At 36.8% G+C, this 19,625-nt stretch overlaps 1 protein-coding gene across 2 annotated transcripts in view; it reads right to left on the reverse strand.

The window, feature by feature from the left end:
• Positions 1 to 18,717, reverse strand: part of cpne4a (copine IVa) — a 48,637-nt gene extending 29,920 nt beyond the window's left edge. Inside the window, exons 1-4 of one of the 2 annotated variants that reach the window (XM_056763135.1) lie at positions 18,593 to 18,699; positions 13,970 to 14,097; positions 11,223 to 11,409; positions 1,245 to 1,424 (exon numbers count right to left, since the gene is read on the reverse strand). In XM_056763135.1, the coding sequence (XP_056619113.1) occupies positions 1,245 to 1,424; positions 11,223 to 11,409; positions 13,970 to 14,097; positions 18,593 to 18,604 (507 nt within the window). In that variant the 5' untranslated portion in view covers positions 18,605 to 18,699. Of the gene's footprint in view, positions 1 to 1,244; positions 1,425 to 11,222; positions 11,410 to 13,969; positions 14,098 to 18,592 lie in introns of both variants that reach the window. The other variant, XM_056763136.1, reaches the window with a different exon arrangement.
• Between the last annotated feature and the right edge of the window lie 908 nt (positions 18,718 to 19,625).

The following is a 19,625-nucleotide window of genomic DNA, read 5'->3' on the forward strand; positions in this document are numbered from 1 at the left end:
AAAGCTCTTAAAAAAGCTGTGAAAGATCTTTCTATTGTCTGTGTTATTTTCCTACCTCACACATTAAAAACAGAGTGTGAAAATAACACTGGAACCCTTATGGGACTTTTTGATCAGACTGTATGTCTTTCCCTCACAGCATTGTTTTTCATTCATGATAAATTAAATACGACATCTACCCTGAAAAATAAAGTGCACACTGCAGTACATAATAACACCCTGGTGAGAATTTGGCACGCAAGCCGGTACATAATTATACCACGAGCTCTTATTCATTTCAGATACACAGTAAGTAGTCTACTTCATTTTGAGTTGTTAAACAATTTTAAATAGAGAGGAATGCTTTCGCTTTTATTTCCAATTACATTTACATCAAGTGTCACCACCTCTATCTCCCTGATTTTTAAAGAAATAGTTCATCTATAAAATAAAAATTCTGTTATTTTATTCATCCTCAAGTAGTTCAAAACGTGTATATGACTCTGTCTTTTGTAGAACACAAAAGAAGATACTTTCAGAAATGTGTCCATACAGTCTAAGTCAAAGGGGGCCAATGTTGTTTAGTTACCTGCATTTTTCCCCCAAAAATGATGTTTTTGCAGATGAAAGAAAGTCATACAGGTTTGAAATGACATGAGGGTGAGTATATGATCACAGAATTTTCATTTTTAAGTGAACCATCCTTTCAACGCAGCTCATTTCAACAATTATCATCTCCAATTACCCCCACAACCAAAATAAACTAAACTAAACCAAACAACCCAGCTCTTCTGAGAATAGAGAGATAGTGACTTTGATGCACAAAATAAACACATGAATATTGAACAACATGAAAACGAGAATCCCTTATATATTATAAGCTTCTAGCAAATTCCTCACTGAGGGGATTGCAATCTTAACCATCTGCCGTGAGATCATGAGCCTCAAAACTGTGGCGAAGAGCAGAGTGGTCCATCTGGGCCAAGCGTCCCCGCACTAAGCCAACAACACGTCTCACGTTTCAAACTCAATCGGCCGTACAATGTCAGGAAATGCTGTTAACGGTTGTTGGTGAGATGATTTAATTAGGAGCTTTCACAGATTTGGCCACGGTGCCGTCGCTCATCCCTGACTGTGTGCAATCAACCTTCACATGAGGATCCTGTAGCAAAATCAGGCTCCAAGTAAACAAGAAGGAGCTGTAATGAGCGCTTAAAACCGGCTTGAATTTCTGCGTATGTGGCAGAACGGAGGCGGTTGCTCACTTGGCCGAGCGTGCACTCCATCGCACCCAAGCAGTCCACCTCTCTTATGCCATTATTGCTGCTGCTGATGTCATAGAGCTCGTAACGTAATCGCTGGACCTCCTCGAAGTAGAAGTCCAGGGTGAAGACCTTGGAAAACGTAGGGTTTATGCAGCTCCGTATTACCTCTGTCCTGTCAACCTGTAAACACATAAGAACAGATTTTTTAAAACTGTTTACATACCTATATACCGGCATCTGGCAAAATTTTGCAGGCTAACCAATACCCCACAATGCAATGCCCTCAACTTGACTTTTCATTTCCAGTGTGCAGCTTGGTTTGGTACCAATATTTACATGGCAATGAAACAGTAATTGCTAACTACATCTACTTTTTCTTAGGGAAATACCAGACAAGAAAAGACACAGTAATCTTAGGTTTTAAAATCAAAATTCAGTATGCAATATATTTAAAAAAGCATAGCAATCGAGTTCTACAATAATTTTACAATAATTTCATTTAGCCGGTAGATTTTTGCAACATTTTCGCAACAACTGTAAACTGTCATCTAAATCTACATTTAATGTGAATAACTTGTTAAAATGAAATAAGTAAAGGGCGTTCGAAAACAAGGCTGCCTTGCAAAAGATAGCAAATTGTTTTAAAACAAAGTAGAGCCAGGAATTATGAATTACCTACTCAGGGGCGCTGCCATGAATTTTGGGCCCCTGACAAAAAATCCAATTGGGCCCCCTCTGTGCAGCTGTCGTCAACACATCTCTAGGACCTAACTGTCCCATCAAAAGCTTTACATAACTCTAAATAAAGGCTTGCAACTGTCTTGCTTCTTGTAGTTCAATACTAGTTCTAGCACAATATTTACTGCTGGTGATTTGTACATGCATGCAAGTCTATTGTGCAGTTCACTATTTGATGCAAGATTAAAAGCAACCATAAATTTTTAAAGGCTATCTTTTACAGTCTAAATGTATTTTTATTGTAAAATTTTGCAAAATGGAAAATGATCTTAACAAAATGATTATTATTTTTTATTATAAAAATTAAAATTATTAAAACGAACAAACTTAAAATTAACATCATCCTCTCAAAACAATGAAAACGGCAGATTTTTATATTTAGCTGCACATATGCCAACAAGAAAATAAAGTGGACATGTAAAACGGAATTTCCACACCAGGGTTATTATAGTGCTAAACGTTTCCCTGCACTGATTAAATGGTGATTAAATGTAGGCTAACACTAGACTTTTGCTCTCTAGCTTATTTCACTATGGAGACTAAGCCAATAGGTTAATACCATTTACAGACTGTAGGCCAGTGGTTCTCAACTCTGGCCCACGAGATCCATTTTCCTGCAGAGTTTATCCCAAACTCTGATACAAAACACCAGAGCAAGCAAATCAGCATATTTAGAATAGATGTGTTCAATTTAATGCGTCGCTGCGCAAATCTATCATCGTATGACATTTAAATTCCGCAAAAGAGATTCAATTGCAGATTGCGCTTTAATGCGATATGCCAAACAATCTGCGCAGCCCAACATTAAGTTGAACGCGTCTGTTCCTGAAGTCACTGATTACCTTCTTCAGGTGTTTTATCAGAGTTGGTGCTGAACTCGGCAGGAAAGTGGATCTAGTGGGCCAGAGCTGAGAGTGCTAAGGCAGGACCAAAACATTTCATTCACATACAGGGGTCGGTCAATATGGATGGGAATATCAATGGGAATTTTTAACATTTACTGCCAAAACCAAAGAGATTATTAATTGTACTATTATATAAATATATATAATGAATGATGATGGTTTGATAATTTTATCAAACCCTGTCAGTCATGGGCCCTTGGAATTGTCCTAACTTGCCCCTCCTTCTAATACCCCTTAATAATAATTTCTTCTTGCATGTTTATTGGATGTCTAGAATGGCACTTCCTCTGTGAGTTTTACTCCCAGTTTACTCAAGAGACATTGTGCACTTAAGTAATCTCTATAAAACATAATGTAAGACAAATAAAAGGCCACGTTTTATACTTTACGCTCTTGTGAAAGAAACCAGTAAATGGAACAAATCTCTGAACAAAAGAATAAATCCATGACATAATGCTGCCAATCCCTGTTACACTAGATACTGTATGTCTGTCTTTCATCTCACAAATGCAAAGAAAAGCCCAGACATGCTTTGGTCTCAGTTGTTTAACTTTCCTCAGGCGTCTCAGAGATTCGTTCTCCATTTTATAACAAGCTGACTCCAGAACCTTTTGCATAACATTTCAGGAACATTCCCAGACTGTCCTTTGTGAAAGCTCCCTAAAAATATTTAGCTCTGTAAGGAAATCTTTAGGAACGCATTAGATTACAGCCTGATTTACGGCATAATTAAACAGAATTTACAGCGTGACTTATTTTAAAAATAATGTAGCTCTACTACAGCACATATTTGAAGGTTAAAGGGAACAATATATAAAGTTTGGCGAATAAAGAAGTCAGGAAATTCAAAAAAATTAACCCATAAACAAGCTACTCTAGATATAAATTAAGTACGGGGATCTTTTTTTATTATTATAGCAAACATGAAATAAAAGGAAATTATGTGTTAAATTAAATTCATGTTTCCCCTTATTTCAAAGAGTTTTGACTTTAGGATTTATTTTTATTTGATTGATTTTAGGATTGCTGGTCACTATGAGTTATTTTGTGTAAAATGAGAAAAATCAATGTTGATCTTTCGAGACTATAATAGTGGTTTGATTTGAATGTTTACATGGCAGTTCCCTCATAAATATTTTTGTATATTTACACTACCGTTTAAATGGAACAGTATAATACAAATAATATTAATAGTAAATAATATTAAACTCATTGAAATAATTAATAACAGAAACGTAACAATGGGAATTATCCTGACACTAAGAAATTCCAAAAAAAAACTTATTTTAATATTTTTGCATCTTTAATGTAGTCACACTTTGTCTACAATTTGCTGAAATCTTCAACTAGGTTGAGATGCAAGTCTCACCTTGAGATGCTTTTTAAACACTATCAATTTAGTTCAATTCTAGGACCATACACTGCAAAAAGGAAGCAGTTTTGTTTGTTTTATCGTAAAAATATCAACAAAAAAAAGTTATATTTGATTTGTATCAAGTTTTAACACAAGTAAATGTATACATAAATTAAGGAACCTAGTGTATTACATTGTACTATATGACATATCACTTGTTGCTCCCTAACTCTTTGTAAGTCGCTTTGGATAAAAGCGTCTGCTAAATGACTAAATGTAAGTGTATTAACATCTGGAGAGGGACGACAGCATTCTGCTTCATTAAGGTCTATTAATATTGGCCCGAATATTCCAGGTGTTGGATTTGTTTTACATTTATGCATTCGGGACACGCTTTTATCCAAAGCAACTTACATTGCATTGTATTAAACATTTGTTTCTGACTATGTGCAATCCTCAGGGATCGCACCCATGACCTTGGCATTGCTAGTGCAATGCTCTAACCACTGAGCCAAAGGAAAGCTAGTAGCTACTACTTCATGTCGTAAGCCACAGGAAAGCTCGTTTTACAGGGGCTTCCCTCAGGCCATCTGCTGCTGTTTTATTGAGAATGCTGCTGGTACCACCTCTTCGACATTCATCTGGAGGGATTACACATCAAAGATGGACCTCAAAGCAGCTGTTTAATTCTCCAGGTGAATATGCAGATAAATCTGTTATCACACCGAACACAAAGCAGTTTTAATGAATCTCAATACACATCCCCGCTCTGTCTACTATTTGCCTGCACACAGAATTTTCAGACACTGCTGTCAGGAAACATCTGCTCTGTTGCATATCGTGCAACTTGTTAGCCGCTGAGAACGTTTCCTGAGACTCTTCAACCAGCAACTAATTACTAATTTAAAGGGACAGTTCACAAAAAATGAAACTTCTGTCATAATTTACTCACCCTCATGTCGTTTCAAATCTGTATGACAGGTATTTTCAGAACACAAATTAAGATTTTTAAAAAAACTGTTGGTAACCAAACTTGCATTGGTTTTGTGTCCTTAAAATAGAAGCAAATAGGTACGGCCATTTGTTCGGTTATCAACATTCTTCAAAATATCTTCTTTTGTGATCTGTAGCAGTAAGTCACACAGGTTTGAAATGACAAGAGGGCGGGCAATTGATCCATCCCTCGAAGAGATTCTTTACTGTCCCTTTAAAAATATGGCCTCCTAAATATAACCTTGTCAGAAATTACATATCATCGAGTAGACAAATAAGTAATGTCTAATCTACTGCAAGAGAATCTAAAAAAAGTATTAAATAATCAGCCGTGGTCTCTTTGTATGCTTGATACCAGATGGAAATTTGGCAAGCGTAAGCATATTTCGTAAGGTTACATCACACTCTCTCTCTCTCTCGCTCTCTCACACAAACACACTCAACATGTGCAACATCCCCCCCTCACCAATCTAATTACCCCTGGAAGCCACATTTACCTTCCTCTCATCCTATCTCACAGTGATGCCCTCGCAGACAGAGATGCCTCTGATTGTGCATCCACATTCATTCTGCATGTTTAATGGGCTACTCCTCATTAGCCCATCAGTGGGAGAGAATGGAAGTTTTCTCTAGGGATGATCAACATGGACTCATCTCAATGCACACATGAACACAGCCCGAGGTGAAAGGCTGCTGGGTACAGCAACAGAGCTGGTCTTAACCCCCTCTCTTCACACCAAACATTTTGTTGCTTTAAATTAGAACAACCTGTATCAAGAAATGTTTCCTTCGGAAGTGCAATTTAAATGAGGAAAATACAAAGATTGAGACCTCTATGTTTTTTTCCACCTGTGCAGGAACAGGTTGAGGCAATAAGCAACTTGGCGGCAAAGAAGTTAATTTTTCAGGTCGGATGATGAAAGGACCGAGTAGGAAGAGGCAGAAAGTGACCAACTCTAACAATCCCAAAGGATATATTTCATGGCCTCTGTTCAGGAAAGCAGATCTTACCTACTCCATAAAATATGTTTTTGTGGGTACCTTAGAAATTGGTTCTTAATAATATTTATTAGAACTGAACCCGATTCAATTACAATTCAAGACCCAAAAGATTTTATGCAAGAAGGAACGGCGATATAAAGGGTAAGAATTTAACAAATAGATGTTTTGCTTCGCAAGACTGATATTAATCGCCATTGACCCGAGTGATCCGCGTCTAGACGCACAACTCTGCCAGCCGGTCATGTTTATGCTCACGCTTAATGAATATTGATATAATTTTATTTTAAATGTCACAGAAGTTTAAAAGAAGGGCATCATGATAAGACAGCTCCACTTTAGAGAATGCCAATGTAAAAAAAAGGAAGCGTAAAGAAAAGAGCTGTGTACTGGGGCAAAAAACATAACATATAGTTCACCCAAAAATGAAAATTCTGTCATCATTCACTCACCCTTTGGTGATTTCAAGCTAATGAAGAACACAGAAGCAGTAACGGCTCGTGGCTATAAAGATTCTGAAGCATAAGGTAGGATAAATAAAATGGTCTGCTTGAAGTCTAAGTTTAGCAGTCACTGAAAACATACAGAACAATTTTGTCTTTGCTAGAATGCTAGTGTCTTTGCGTAATTCAGCCTGAAGGGGGGCAGGCTCGAAAATCACATGCTGAATGAAATCTGAAACATTTTGTATTGTGTTTGATAAAAAAACATGTTTAAAAAAATTCTGGGAAAAAAAGTTCTCTGAACAATAAACTGCAAATGACTGAACAGACAAAGATATTTTGAAAAATGTTGGTAACCGAATAACAGTCGTACCCTTTGACTTCCATACAATAGAAGTGAATGGGTATCGCCATGGTTCGGTCACCAACATTCTTCAATATATCACTCTTTTCAATTGTGATGTAAGGCTGACCAGTATTACATCCTCAAACACAGTACCCAGTAGCTCAGTAGTCAATATTCTATTATCTCAGAGCATGAAAGCAGACTTAATCCATCTCAGTGAAATCTAGATAGCACACTGAAGGGAGTGAGGTGGAGACTATCCTTATTCAAAAGAGGAATGCTCCATGTGATTGTCATTCTGCATGATAAAAACAGATTCACTTGCCACAGTCTTTTCAGATGTGCGAGTGGATGCTGATAGTGACAGTGAGACTCTCACCTTCACCTGTGTCTTTTGTCTTATTATTGCTGAGAGATGACAGGCAGGGCACTGGGATCTGACACGTTGACAGGCCATTACAGACATTTTCAGTGTAACTTTAGACTCTTTCATTTTTCTTGCTCTGAGAGCATTGAAATGGAGAGGTATCTTATATCAAAGCTTAAATGATGAGGTGTTCAGCTGTTTTCATAAAGCTTTTATTTGAAGGATCGTTGAGTTGTTGTTTCTAGAAAATATAGCGACAGTCAAGTATAGTTGATAACATGCAGGGTTCGCACATATCAATTAAAAATTGTGATTTCAGCTACCTGTATGTGTTTCTGTGTGCGTATATAACAGAGCAGAACTGACAATGAGAAATTAAAAACACAGACTGTATATTTTAAAATGGACTATAAAAGTTGAGACAACAACTTTTCTTACCCATTCCAACTCCTTGTCTGACATGTAATCTAACTATGCCAAAAAAATCTGTTTCTTCTACCAAGCTGAGTAATCGAGAAAGATGTTTTCTGGCGGTTGTAAACATAACAAAATAAAAAACAGCCTGACATACGGTACCACGGTTTTAAATCATAGATTCATATGAGAAGTCCTATCAGTAGCCTGTGCTGAAAGCTTAATTATTTTACAAAGAGTGGGTCGCAGCATGGGGGTCTGAAAACGACACGCTTTATCCCTCCTGGCTTAGCCACAATGTAAACACAATATACAATTACTGTGCAGTCTGTCTGAACATTGAAAAGGAGGACAATGTTAATGAAATAGAAGCTGATCATTCAGTAAAGAAGACACCCGTCTGATTTTGTTTTGGGGGGGTTTACAGTCCACTTATCTGCCAGGAACAAAATATCTGTAACAAATCCCTTTCAGGGTATTTTCCAGCCCGACAATATAGAAGCAGACCTAGAGTGTGAGGGTATTAGAGACTTTTCACCCAGAGAATAAGGGCCCATCGTAACTTAATGTCAACAGTCAGCCTGCTGGAGTGATACCTTTGTTATTCAGTGGGTCCTGTAAACACTCGACCCATTGGAGATCATCTCACTCTGTTTGATGGTGCTCGAGTTGCGAAAGGCTGCAGCGTGTTAATAGTGAGCGGACTCAGTAGCAGGTCTTTACTCTCACTGACTCATAGCAGTTTAAAAGATTGTTTCCTCACACCGGTGATGTGTCATTTACTTACACTTGTTTAAGAACTCACAGCTTAACAAACATGTATTAATCTTGATCAAGGGTTAAAGACAAACACCGCTGATTCTGGGATTTCAAAATAGACGGATGTAATTTGCCTATTATTTTTAATAACCCCACTGCTTTCAGAGTCACAAGAAGCATTCTTTGAAATTGCATCCCTGCTGATAAAAACGGCATAGTTTGTCATTATAGAATTTTGTGCTTTGCTTCCTGGTAACCCGCATGAGGTGCCATTATGGTAGCTAGACCAAACCAGCAAGTACCAAGATATTTATTATGGTCCAGCCTGGTCTTTTTGGCATTGCATCTATTTCTAATTTATGCTAATTTAAGAAGCAGCAGTTTTCCGTGTGTGGTTGTGAGTCCCAACCCATTGAACTCATCTTGAATGAGGGATATTCTTGGCATCGTGATACAGGCAGAATTTATTTAACAATGTCATATTTCATCTTAAGATTTGATAATAGATCCCAGTGTTCAGTCAGAAGGTTAGAGACGATCTTTCAAGAAGTCAGACTATCGCAATGGGATATTTCACTCAAGTAAGATTAAGTGAAAACTCAAGGCTATGAAATTTAAGTCACCTGGGAACACGATACAATAATATGTACTTTATAACGGACATTTCTAGATGAATGTGACGGCCCGGTAACAGGGCTAGATGTAGAGGAAACAGGTTACCAGATGTAAAGAAAAATGCAATTATGCTTTTTTGTCAGCACTGCAATAAATCAAATAGCTCTTGTTTATTGCTGCGGAAATGCAAACCTGCTTCAGGATATTAAGACAGAGGATATGGGAACACAAAATGTCACTGTTTTTCTCTATCTTAATAGTACACTTTAAATGGTAATTGGGGGTTCGTGTGCAGCTATTTAATATTATTTACGACTTACACATTGTGCACAAATACAGTTGTTATTCAATTTGAAACCTCTAATATGAATGTCTCTTGAATAATTTGTTAATATAAAATATAAAATGTAAACAGGGTGCAGACTAAAAAATAATAGCCCAGCGTTCAATCGCATATTTCACACATAGGTCCCTATTATTAACATAACATTACATAACATAACAAATACAAAAATGTGTCAATTACATAATAACATTAAAGAACAGTTATAATTGATAATTGATTTATTTTTAGCTCAAGTAGCTATATTCATTATTCTGGCATAATCTGATTGTATTCCTGTTTCAAGTAATATTACATTATTTAAATAATATTATTTAATAATAATCCCAGCAATTTCAAACCAAAGATTTCTGTCTTTCCACATTAAATAGATCTGTACATTTGTCTAAATCGAAATAACTTAACAGTACATGCTCTTCAAATTTACATAGTGGGATTTCCATGAGGAATAAAGAGACCCTCTGAGAACAAACCTGAAAAAAGCTTTTACAATGTGGTTTTCCTAGAAACACACACACAGACACATCTCAAAGAGCACGCTTGCCATGCGTGAACATGTGAATAGCTAATGAGGACAGAAGAAAGAAAGACTGGTGAGAAAAGCTCCCTGCTGGTGAACTGGCAAACCCTTCATAACCTGACAGGGAGCTCACTTCTCAGTGAACATATGCCGCCTGCTTCTGTCACTCACACACATTCGCATCCCAATTTATATATACTGTATATATATATATATAAATATATATATATATATATATATATATATATATGCACCCAAGAGATTGAGGTGATGCCTGTCCCAAGGCGCCCTCACCATATTTCCTCAGAAACTGAAACCCTCCCACAACATCTGATCTAACAGCTTACTACCTTCTGTGAACACTTCAGTTTAGGTAAGTTGTCAGAGATCAGACACAAATGGAAGCGCAACAGGAAAGAAAACAGTGCATTGTCTTCATTTCATGACACATTATGAGGCAAAACAATGGATTTGCTTTACGCCTGAGGCGGGAAAGGGCATAGGTTTGGTTTTAACACGGAAATATTAAAAGCAGCAGAAGTAAACAGATGCCTGTGTTCGCCCACACAGTAAAACTGTGTGTTAGCTGATCACTTGTTATTGTATTAAATGAGTATGTATTTGTGTAAATATTAGGCTATTTCACCACAGAAAGTTTAAGTACTGTATTTGTACTATCTGAGGTTTTACTATATTAAGTCGAATTAATACATTTTTACTTCACATAACCCTTAGAAGTTATTGTTTCTATATCAACATGATAGAAAAATAAAATTTCTCTTAATCAAATGTCCAGAGGTATTATCTCATAGACGAACAGTGCATACATTAATGCAAAAGATTTTCCCTCTTTTGATTCTGTAAACGGAAAAAAACACCATAGACACTTCTTACATTACATTCAGTCACTATTGTCATCACCAGAAGTATCTGTGGGAATCTCTTTGGTATCAACTTCACCTAATGTCTTAACCGAAATCTTTATGAGATACTATGGTGTGAAAATGAATAAAGAAAATAGAAATTTCAAAACCTGCAATAAAACGAAACGTGTGAAAAATGTCCGGAATAATATTTTAGAAACCTTATTTCCACACTCTCATTACATTTAATCACATATCTTGGCATTCATGCTCCTGCTCGGAATCGCACACTTTAATACCCATAAAAATCTAAAGTCACCTCCAGCCACTGGCCATGGGACTGCATTTTGATGACCACGCAGGGATCAGGCTTTGAGAGGGCATCCCTGTCAGATATCCCTTTGCAGGCTATGCGCAACTCCACTTTGGTCAGGCAGGGACTGTTGAACAAGCCTAGTGAATTGGCTGCAGACTCATAGATGTCACTCATCTTTAAGATTCTTGTGCTGAAAAGAAAAAAGTAAAGGTGATTAGACATTTAGAACATTTCTCTTTAAAAATGTTGCCAGATTAGACACACATCTCACTGACATTCTGGTTTCTAGACATGGGTCAGGTCTCTCTGAATCTTTTTTTTTGCTACTTTTTTTCATCTGCCAGGTGAAAATCATAAATTCAATCCCTTAACAGTCCACTTGCATTCACAAAGCCTCAAAATTTAAGGTATCATTAGTGTGCGACATGTAATGTATGTAAGTACGTAAGGTCCAGTGAATGAAATTTAGCTGCATCTAGCGGTAAGGTTGCGAATTGCAACCAAAGGCTGAATCCACCCCTCCCTTTCAAAGCACTACGGTGGCTGACACAGGAGTAGGATGTTGTCCCATTTTCGCTTCTTTGTCGAAAGAGACAACGTATTTACAAGATGCACTCTGTGGGCAGTTTACCAGTGTAGAGATACAGTAAAAACAACATGGTGAATTCCGATAGAAATAGCTCATTCTACGGTAATAAATCATAAATCTTCATTATGTAAGGTCTTTATACACCTCCTAAGACCTATCTAAGTATATTATATTGGATTTGTGTTAATAGATCCTCCAAAAAATTTACACAATTTGACCTTTAATACGTAAGGGATTCATCCAAACAGCAACATAAAGACTTGTCTTAGCTACACAAATGGAGGAAAACAAATTGCCTGGTACATTTACACTCTGTTACTGTTAGAGGTAATTTATCTTGATTAAATAAGACAAAAAATTGTGGTCGTGACTTACGCAGACCTATAATACCACCAACAGCTGATTTAGAGATGACAGGTATGACCTATGAGAGCTTCATTGTGAGTGAGAACAACTCATTCAAAGGATAATTCTCAGCCAATGAAAAGTCATCCATCACGCCCACAGTTCGGCTCTGACAGATGACAGCCTCATACATTATAGGTCAGCTGCGATAATACAGAGGTGAGTTTATCTCTCCCTCTCTTTCTCTCTCCATCTCTCTCTCTCTCCCTCTCTTTCTCTCTCTCTCTCCCTCTCTCTCTCTCTCTCTCTCTCTCTGAGAAGTGCAAACTTCTCAACAGCGACTGCACACATACGTCACTAATCTTCTGCTTGCTGTTTTTTATGAGTGTTAACTGCCAGTTTCACTTCTATTTCTGTGTGTGCTACTGATGCTCGCTAAGGTTCTTCTTATAGACATGCAATGTTTATGAGGGAAACGCAGTTCGACCGACACATCAATGTGAAATCTGAGCAAATTACACCCATTCATAACACTTAAACTGATGAAACCTCTGACGCAGGTTCGGAAGGCAAACTGTAAACATTGTAAATCAATACAATCTGAAGCTAAAAAACATAAAAGTCACATGTCTGTGATTTTGCCTCGGGTGCGTAAATCATGCAAGAAAGCCTAAAAAATCTTAAAACATATTTCTTCTGTAAATATCCAACAAGACGTGACCTCCGCAGAAGGCTGCGACCTTAATGTCCCCTCCATCAGGCCCCTGGGGACCTGCTGATTTCTTCATTTCTGACTTTGCACTGGAAAGCACTGAGCCATCCATTCCAACTCCATTAAAGTCTAATGGTGGCAGTTATTGGCATTCTTGGTTCCCTATGGCATTATTTAAAGAGGAGATGAAATCAAAATTGACTCAGTTTGCTTCCTTTATAAATGTTCCTGTCTTCTTGCGCACAACTCGTCGGCACATATTATTCTAAAACTGTTTGTTTTCATTGACTTTTCAAAGTGGATTAACTTTGTCGGATGTGACCCAATCATTTTCTTTCCTTTTATTTGAAATAAAAATAACCAAAATGAAGTAACACATTCAATATCTAACCTTACTTTTCTGATGATGTCATTAAAGGGATCACCCCCCCAAAAAAAATATTGTATGTCTTTCTGCAGATAACAAAATAATATTTTTTAAAGAATTCTGGTAACCAAACAACATTGACTTCTATTGTATCTAATCTATTGCAAAATCGTCTTAGTGTTCCACAGAAGAAAGAAAGTCCTACAGTTTGGAATAACATGAGGAATAAATGATGAAACAAATTTTCATTTTTTGGTGAACTATCACTTTAAGGCCACAAGTACAATCGCGAGAGAAAATAAATTGAAACCAAATAATATACACAGTTTTCCACACAAACACACACATGAAAAAATGTACACCTTCTATGCATTCTAAGTAACCCCATTTTTCAGATTAGTCATAAATCACCCTTGAAGATAGTCTTTGGGGTTTACAGACATAAACAAATATTTGACCAACAAAGTACCGAAAGAGCTTGTCAGCTTTGACAACAGAGAGTTTAATTACTAAAAAATGCAGTTTTTTTTCATTCCCTATAAGTTGGCAGATTTGGAGATACAAGCTTTCTGTCCGACAGCAAGAATATGTAACAATAAACTATGCAGTACATTTACTGTATTATCAGGAGAGAAGCTGACACTCAGTGTCTCTAATTGGTGCCGGAACATACATGGAATACTAGTAGCAAAAACAAACTGTATGCAGTGTTGTGTCAATCGTGAGAGAAAACTCACACAGATTGAGTGCAGCTCTGTATCTGATGGGGGCACAGATAAGCAGCGCTCCTGTGACAAACTCCACCTGTGAACGTCGTCTCCTCCACTGCTGATGAGGGAATTAGAGGAACTCCTCGAGACAACAGCTGTAATCACAGAGAGGGTGCTGTCCATCAATCTGTCGTTCTTTCTCTTGGATTAACTCTCTGCTTTCTAACTAGTAGATGTGTCACTGTACAACATCCTGCTTGTTAAAGCAATGATGGACAGAATGTTCTCTCATGCATCATAGATTTCCTGGAGGACGGAAGTGGTACAGAAAAAACAGGCAGGAGTTTTTTTAACACACTGTTTCGGGGAATCCCTCATTTCTGCCACAGATTCCCACTACTCTCACAGTTATACATTAACGTGGCCAATTTAAGCACCAGCATTTCTACCAGCTCAATGTTAAGGTATTGGGTTATGTAAGTAAGATTGTGATTAAATGGATTTAATGGTTTTAAACAAGAATTAATATTAGTCAGTTTAAGGCTAAAATACACTACAACAGTCTTGCTTAGATTTTGCCCAGATTTTCAGTTTGTGCCAGTCTGCAGATTTGATCAGTAAGTGTGTTTCAATCTGAAACTTTCAAAAAGTCTGCAAGTGTATTGTGTCTAGTTTTTTAAATCTGTTCAGATTTTAAAAGTCTTGGAGTGTATTCCAGCCATTAGTGAATAGAATCTTATAGGAACTATTAACACCGCAAAATACAAAGCTGTCTAATTGCTATGTAAATCCTCATTTTGTCACATCATTTTTTTCATGTGGAACACAAACCTGATTATTTTAGCGACAGCTAGTTTTGAGCGAAAATGTGCTCTTGCAGAGCAATTTGTTTGTTTAGGGCTACTGTAGCAACAACATCACCAATTCCATGTAAGGGGACCCACAGTGTATGTAGATAGAAATAACTCATTCCAATATAATAAAATCACAACGCTTCATAATATAAGGTCTTTATACACCTCTGAAGACATAGTTATGTATATTATATTTTATTTCTGTCAACAGATCCTGCAAAAAATTACACACTTGACCATTGAAAAACTTTTGTGTTCCACTGACAAAATAACAGAATACAGGTTTATACCATGATGAGGCTATGTAAATACTGACAGCTTGTTCATACTTCTGTGAATTATTCCATTAAGTCATTTAGCAGACCGAAATATCCAGACTGAGGTTTAAAATAAATGCTTTAGCTATCGCATGTGAAACTGCCAAGGTAAACAGATGGCATGCGTACACTTCAAAACGGTTAACTGGTAGCTTTTGCTACTATCTCTCCTGACAAGTCTTTTACAAGCAATTACCTGGAAGCAACACAGTCTGCAGGCTTGTTATACTGCAAAATATCAAGACTGGAGTTGATAAACAAAGAAAAGGAAACATGTATCAAGGCTCACTTGGCAATATTTATGCAGGACATGATGTTATTAATAACGGTGAATCCAAATAATGTGTTGCTTGCTCCGCCATGTAACAACAAACTGTCTCCATCATAAGTGCACAGCACAGTGCACCTATGCTGTGCATTATGCACGGTATAGTGCACAGCACTACGGTATAGTATAAACAAGAGGCGGCGTTTGCCCGATGAACCCTTCCCTTGCATCCTCATGTCCAACAGAGCATCTCTACAGGGGGCTGTCTGTGTGGAGATAACCCATCTCTCCAGATCGCCAATAGTTTCTAACTGTAGAGCTACAGCATAGTGTATTTCAGCCATTATAAAACAACACTCAACACATCTGCCTTTTAATTTAAGTTCTTACATACAGAGATGAAATGTTGAGACCTTCTTTCCAATCCAAAACTGTCTTGAATTTCTGCTTTAGGGCTTGCTTCTAACCGCCTTAAAGAGACAGTACACCCCCCCAAAAAAATTCTCCTGCATATCCAATATTAGGTTTTACACAGAAAATTAGTCCCACAAACCTTTATACAATTAAGAAAGTGATTGATTGGAATTGTAATTTTGAGTAAATTAATCTGAACCTGAATCCACTATTCCTAATTTACATAAAACCAACAAAGTAACCATTTTAACCATCCATAAACTACAAATTCAATACCAACATACTGCACTCTATTTCACGTGAGGTATTCTTCAGCACAAAATGTACAGATTATTATGGTGATGACCCACATTTACTCCATTGGGTCAAAATATGATCATAAGAAATGCATGTGTAGTAGGTACCTGAGCAACACATTTATTAAAAGCTCAATTTGTCTACTTTTCGGAGCAATTCAATTTATTTGCTAGAATAATTGGTTGAAGAGTTACGGTTAAATGAACACCGCATGGTAAAATGCATCGGCGACGATTTATACGGTTTTAAAGGGTTAACGGGATAGTTCAGATAGAAGAAGAAAATTCTGTCATCATTTTTTCACCTTCTTATAATTTCAAACATGTATGACTATCTTTCTTCTTCTGTTGAACACAAAAGAAGATATTTTGAAGAATGTTGGTAACCGAACAACAGGGGTACCACTCGCTTCAATTTTATTGAGACAAAACCAATGCAACTCAATGGGTACAGCTGTTGTTCGGTTTCCAACATTAGTACCTCTTTACTGAAGGGACTGAGCTGTGTCCACTATAACTCATAAGCTTACACACAGGAAACCAAACTTCACTTCAGATCCATAAGATTATGTTGGAATTATTTCCCCAAAGCCAGATTTGTGTCATGTGTAATATGTTTAATGCAATGCATTCCGTCTGAACCCATCATAATGGGCTCTCTGCAAAATTTGCAGTGTTGATGAATGTGCGTCTATGTGTGAGGTAAGGGCCACTCTGTTTGTCCCCAGCAGGATCAGACACTGGGTACTTAATCATCTATGCTGTGCAGAGGCCACATGCCTGGTGACTTTGCTTTTTTGTATTGGAATTTATATAATTTTGCCAAAAAGCAATGAAAAGAATATGGAAAATGCAACATTGGCAACAACTTGATTTTCTTCGATTTAAAACTGAATGGATAATCTCGATTTACCAGAATATTTCCTCCAAAGAAAACGTTGCTTGGGGGTGGCTCTGCCATGGCTCACATCACACTTTGCTTATAAAATGAATTACAAAAAAATTCAAGTAATCTCATGTATTCATTTTGTTTTACATGTTTCTTAAGTATAGTTAATTACTTACAGTATAGTTTTCAAAGATTTTGATGAGAATAGCCGGAGGAATATCACATGTAAAAAAAAATATCTCAGTATAAAAATGTAAAAAGGTCTCCTATTGGTCTCGAGTTAATCGCATTCCTGCCTCACTCAGCGCCACAATGACAGCTGTTCACAGAAACACCCCATTTGGGATTTGAACCTTTGAGTATCAAGCATTTCAGAGCCACACATTTGACCTGAAACGTGTAATTGTCTGACACGATTGTCTTCTGAACTTATCGACGCATAATGTTCCATTTCGCATGATCATTTTCTCTCTCAAGATCAGCAGGAAATTCCCCCTCTTTAAACCATTGAGCATAATTTGACAAACACCAATGATGACTCTCAGAAAATGAATGATACAGTTGGTTTGAATCCCAGCAGAGTGTTGCATCCTGCTGTCTCATTTAGCCTTTTTTCCAGTCATTTACAACAAAACAATTATTCACTTGAATGTGATCAGCTCATCAGCCTGCTGGATCACACAAGGATGGGACACGGCCGCCAGCAGCTATTGAAAATGATAGCTCATTATTCTTTAGGAAGTTAGCTAATTAGATGGGACGTAATACATTCTCTAAATGGAGAAGAATTAAATACTTGTGACACACAAGGCCCATGTGAAACGGTAAGTAAAGACATAATGGAAATGTAAGAGTATTGGGACGGTTTCCTGAAAAGGCCTAGTTTAGAAAATAGATTAGGGACTTAACATATATTTTGAGTGAATTAAAGATTTTTAAGAAAAACAGAAACCTATAGATAAAAAGTGTATTGATATCCAAATAAAAATTTAACCACCACTTCTGTCTAAGAGTAACCACTTTTATTTATAAGGACTCTTGCACTGGGTGTTAGAAGTTCAACCTTAAACAGACAAATTCAGGTAGAGCAAACAAATAGGGTAAAGGTCTCTTTCGCTAAACTTGCTTTAATTGTTAATCCCCATCTGGACACTGAAAGAATTGCACCTTTATAAAGGTTGATAGACGACGGTTGGTCGCACATTATGTAGCCTAAATCTTCTAAAAAAACTGACTGATTTAAAGAAAGGTATAGCATACGGTACTTTAAAATGATATTAAATACCTGTTCGAAAATGCATAGATATTGATGTAAAAGTGTAAAAGTAAAGTGTGCAGTATACAGTATAACAATAAATAACGTTTAATAAATACATATCTTGTAAAGTTATTTATGCGCTAACACTTTCTCAATCAGAATTATGAAATAACAAATAAATTAATACACAACAATCCTTTAACACGCAACAAAATACAAAACAACCTTAATCTTTGTTCATTTCCACTTTTTATTTCATAAAGTGATTTTTGTCCAAATAAAAGTAACGGAGCATCTTTGTGATGCACCTGTGCTCGTGCAGGGCGCTGCAATTAGAGGAATCTTTGTACTCACCTTAACAAACATGAAAATTAATCCAAGGCAAATTGATGCTTCCTCTGCTTGCGATCATAAACGGAGCATTAAGCAGATATGTGCTGTACACGAGGAGTCGAGCTCCATCCTCATGCCGATGTGCAGATGAATGAGAGTAAAGTGCAGCGAGTGTCTCTGAGATCGCATCTCGCGCGCTCCTGTCCCTCCCCTTCACGCGCTGTACAAAATACGAGGATTACACGGACTTCAAGCGGAGTTGCTATTAGATACAGGTAAATGCCACAGGTAAATTTGCTTTTATTTTTGAAGTGCTTCTTTGCCAAACACAAACACAAAACCTGTTGTGACTTAACATACATACAAATTAAAAAGTGACCCTGCCTGTGAAAACCAAAAGCAAATATTTATATTTTCTACATCAAATCATCCTGCATAATGTAAAGTAGAACTACATTCTGTTGAAAAAAAACCTTGATATATTATGGATTAAGTAAGTAAGGTCATATGAAATCAAAGGTTGATGTTTTCGATCTCATAATTGAGATCAGACTACAGCCTGTTTTTTCAGGCAGGGTCAAAACTATGCACATATGTTATAGGTATTATTAAAAAAAGTGATACACTTCACAGACAATGTCACTTTTTCACACCTTTTGTTTGTGATCAAGTCGCAGGTTAAAATAAAAAATTCTTAAAAATATATTCTTAAAAAATAATATTCTTCATAAATGTAGTGCTAGAATTAATATTACAGGCAACACATACAATGAAAATAAAGGTTTTAAACATTTATCAGACAGTTACGAGGTGTATCACTGAATGAGAAAACTTTAGAATGATTTAGAATTATGTAACGGACTGGGCTACTGTACAATGCAGTTTGTAGCTTTGCAGGCAGCGACATCTAGCTTCAGTTTGTAAAAATGCGTCTTTTCTGTTTTGCCAAACAGTTTTGAATAAAAATGTAAATACATAAAAGTAATTATATTTAGCATATAAATTGTGATATGAGCTACATAAATAGTCCTACATCATGTGCATGCATACAAAG

Source organism: Triplophysa dalaica, chromosome 12 (assembly GCF_015846415.1).
Source record: "Triplophysa dalaica isolate WHDGS20190420 chromosome 12, ASM1584641v1, whole genome shotgun sequence".
NCBI lineage: Eukaryota > Metazoa > Chordata > Actinopteri > Cypriniformes > Nemacheilidae > Triplophysa > Triplophysa dalaica.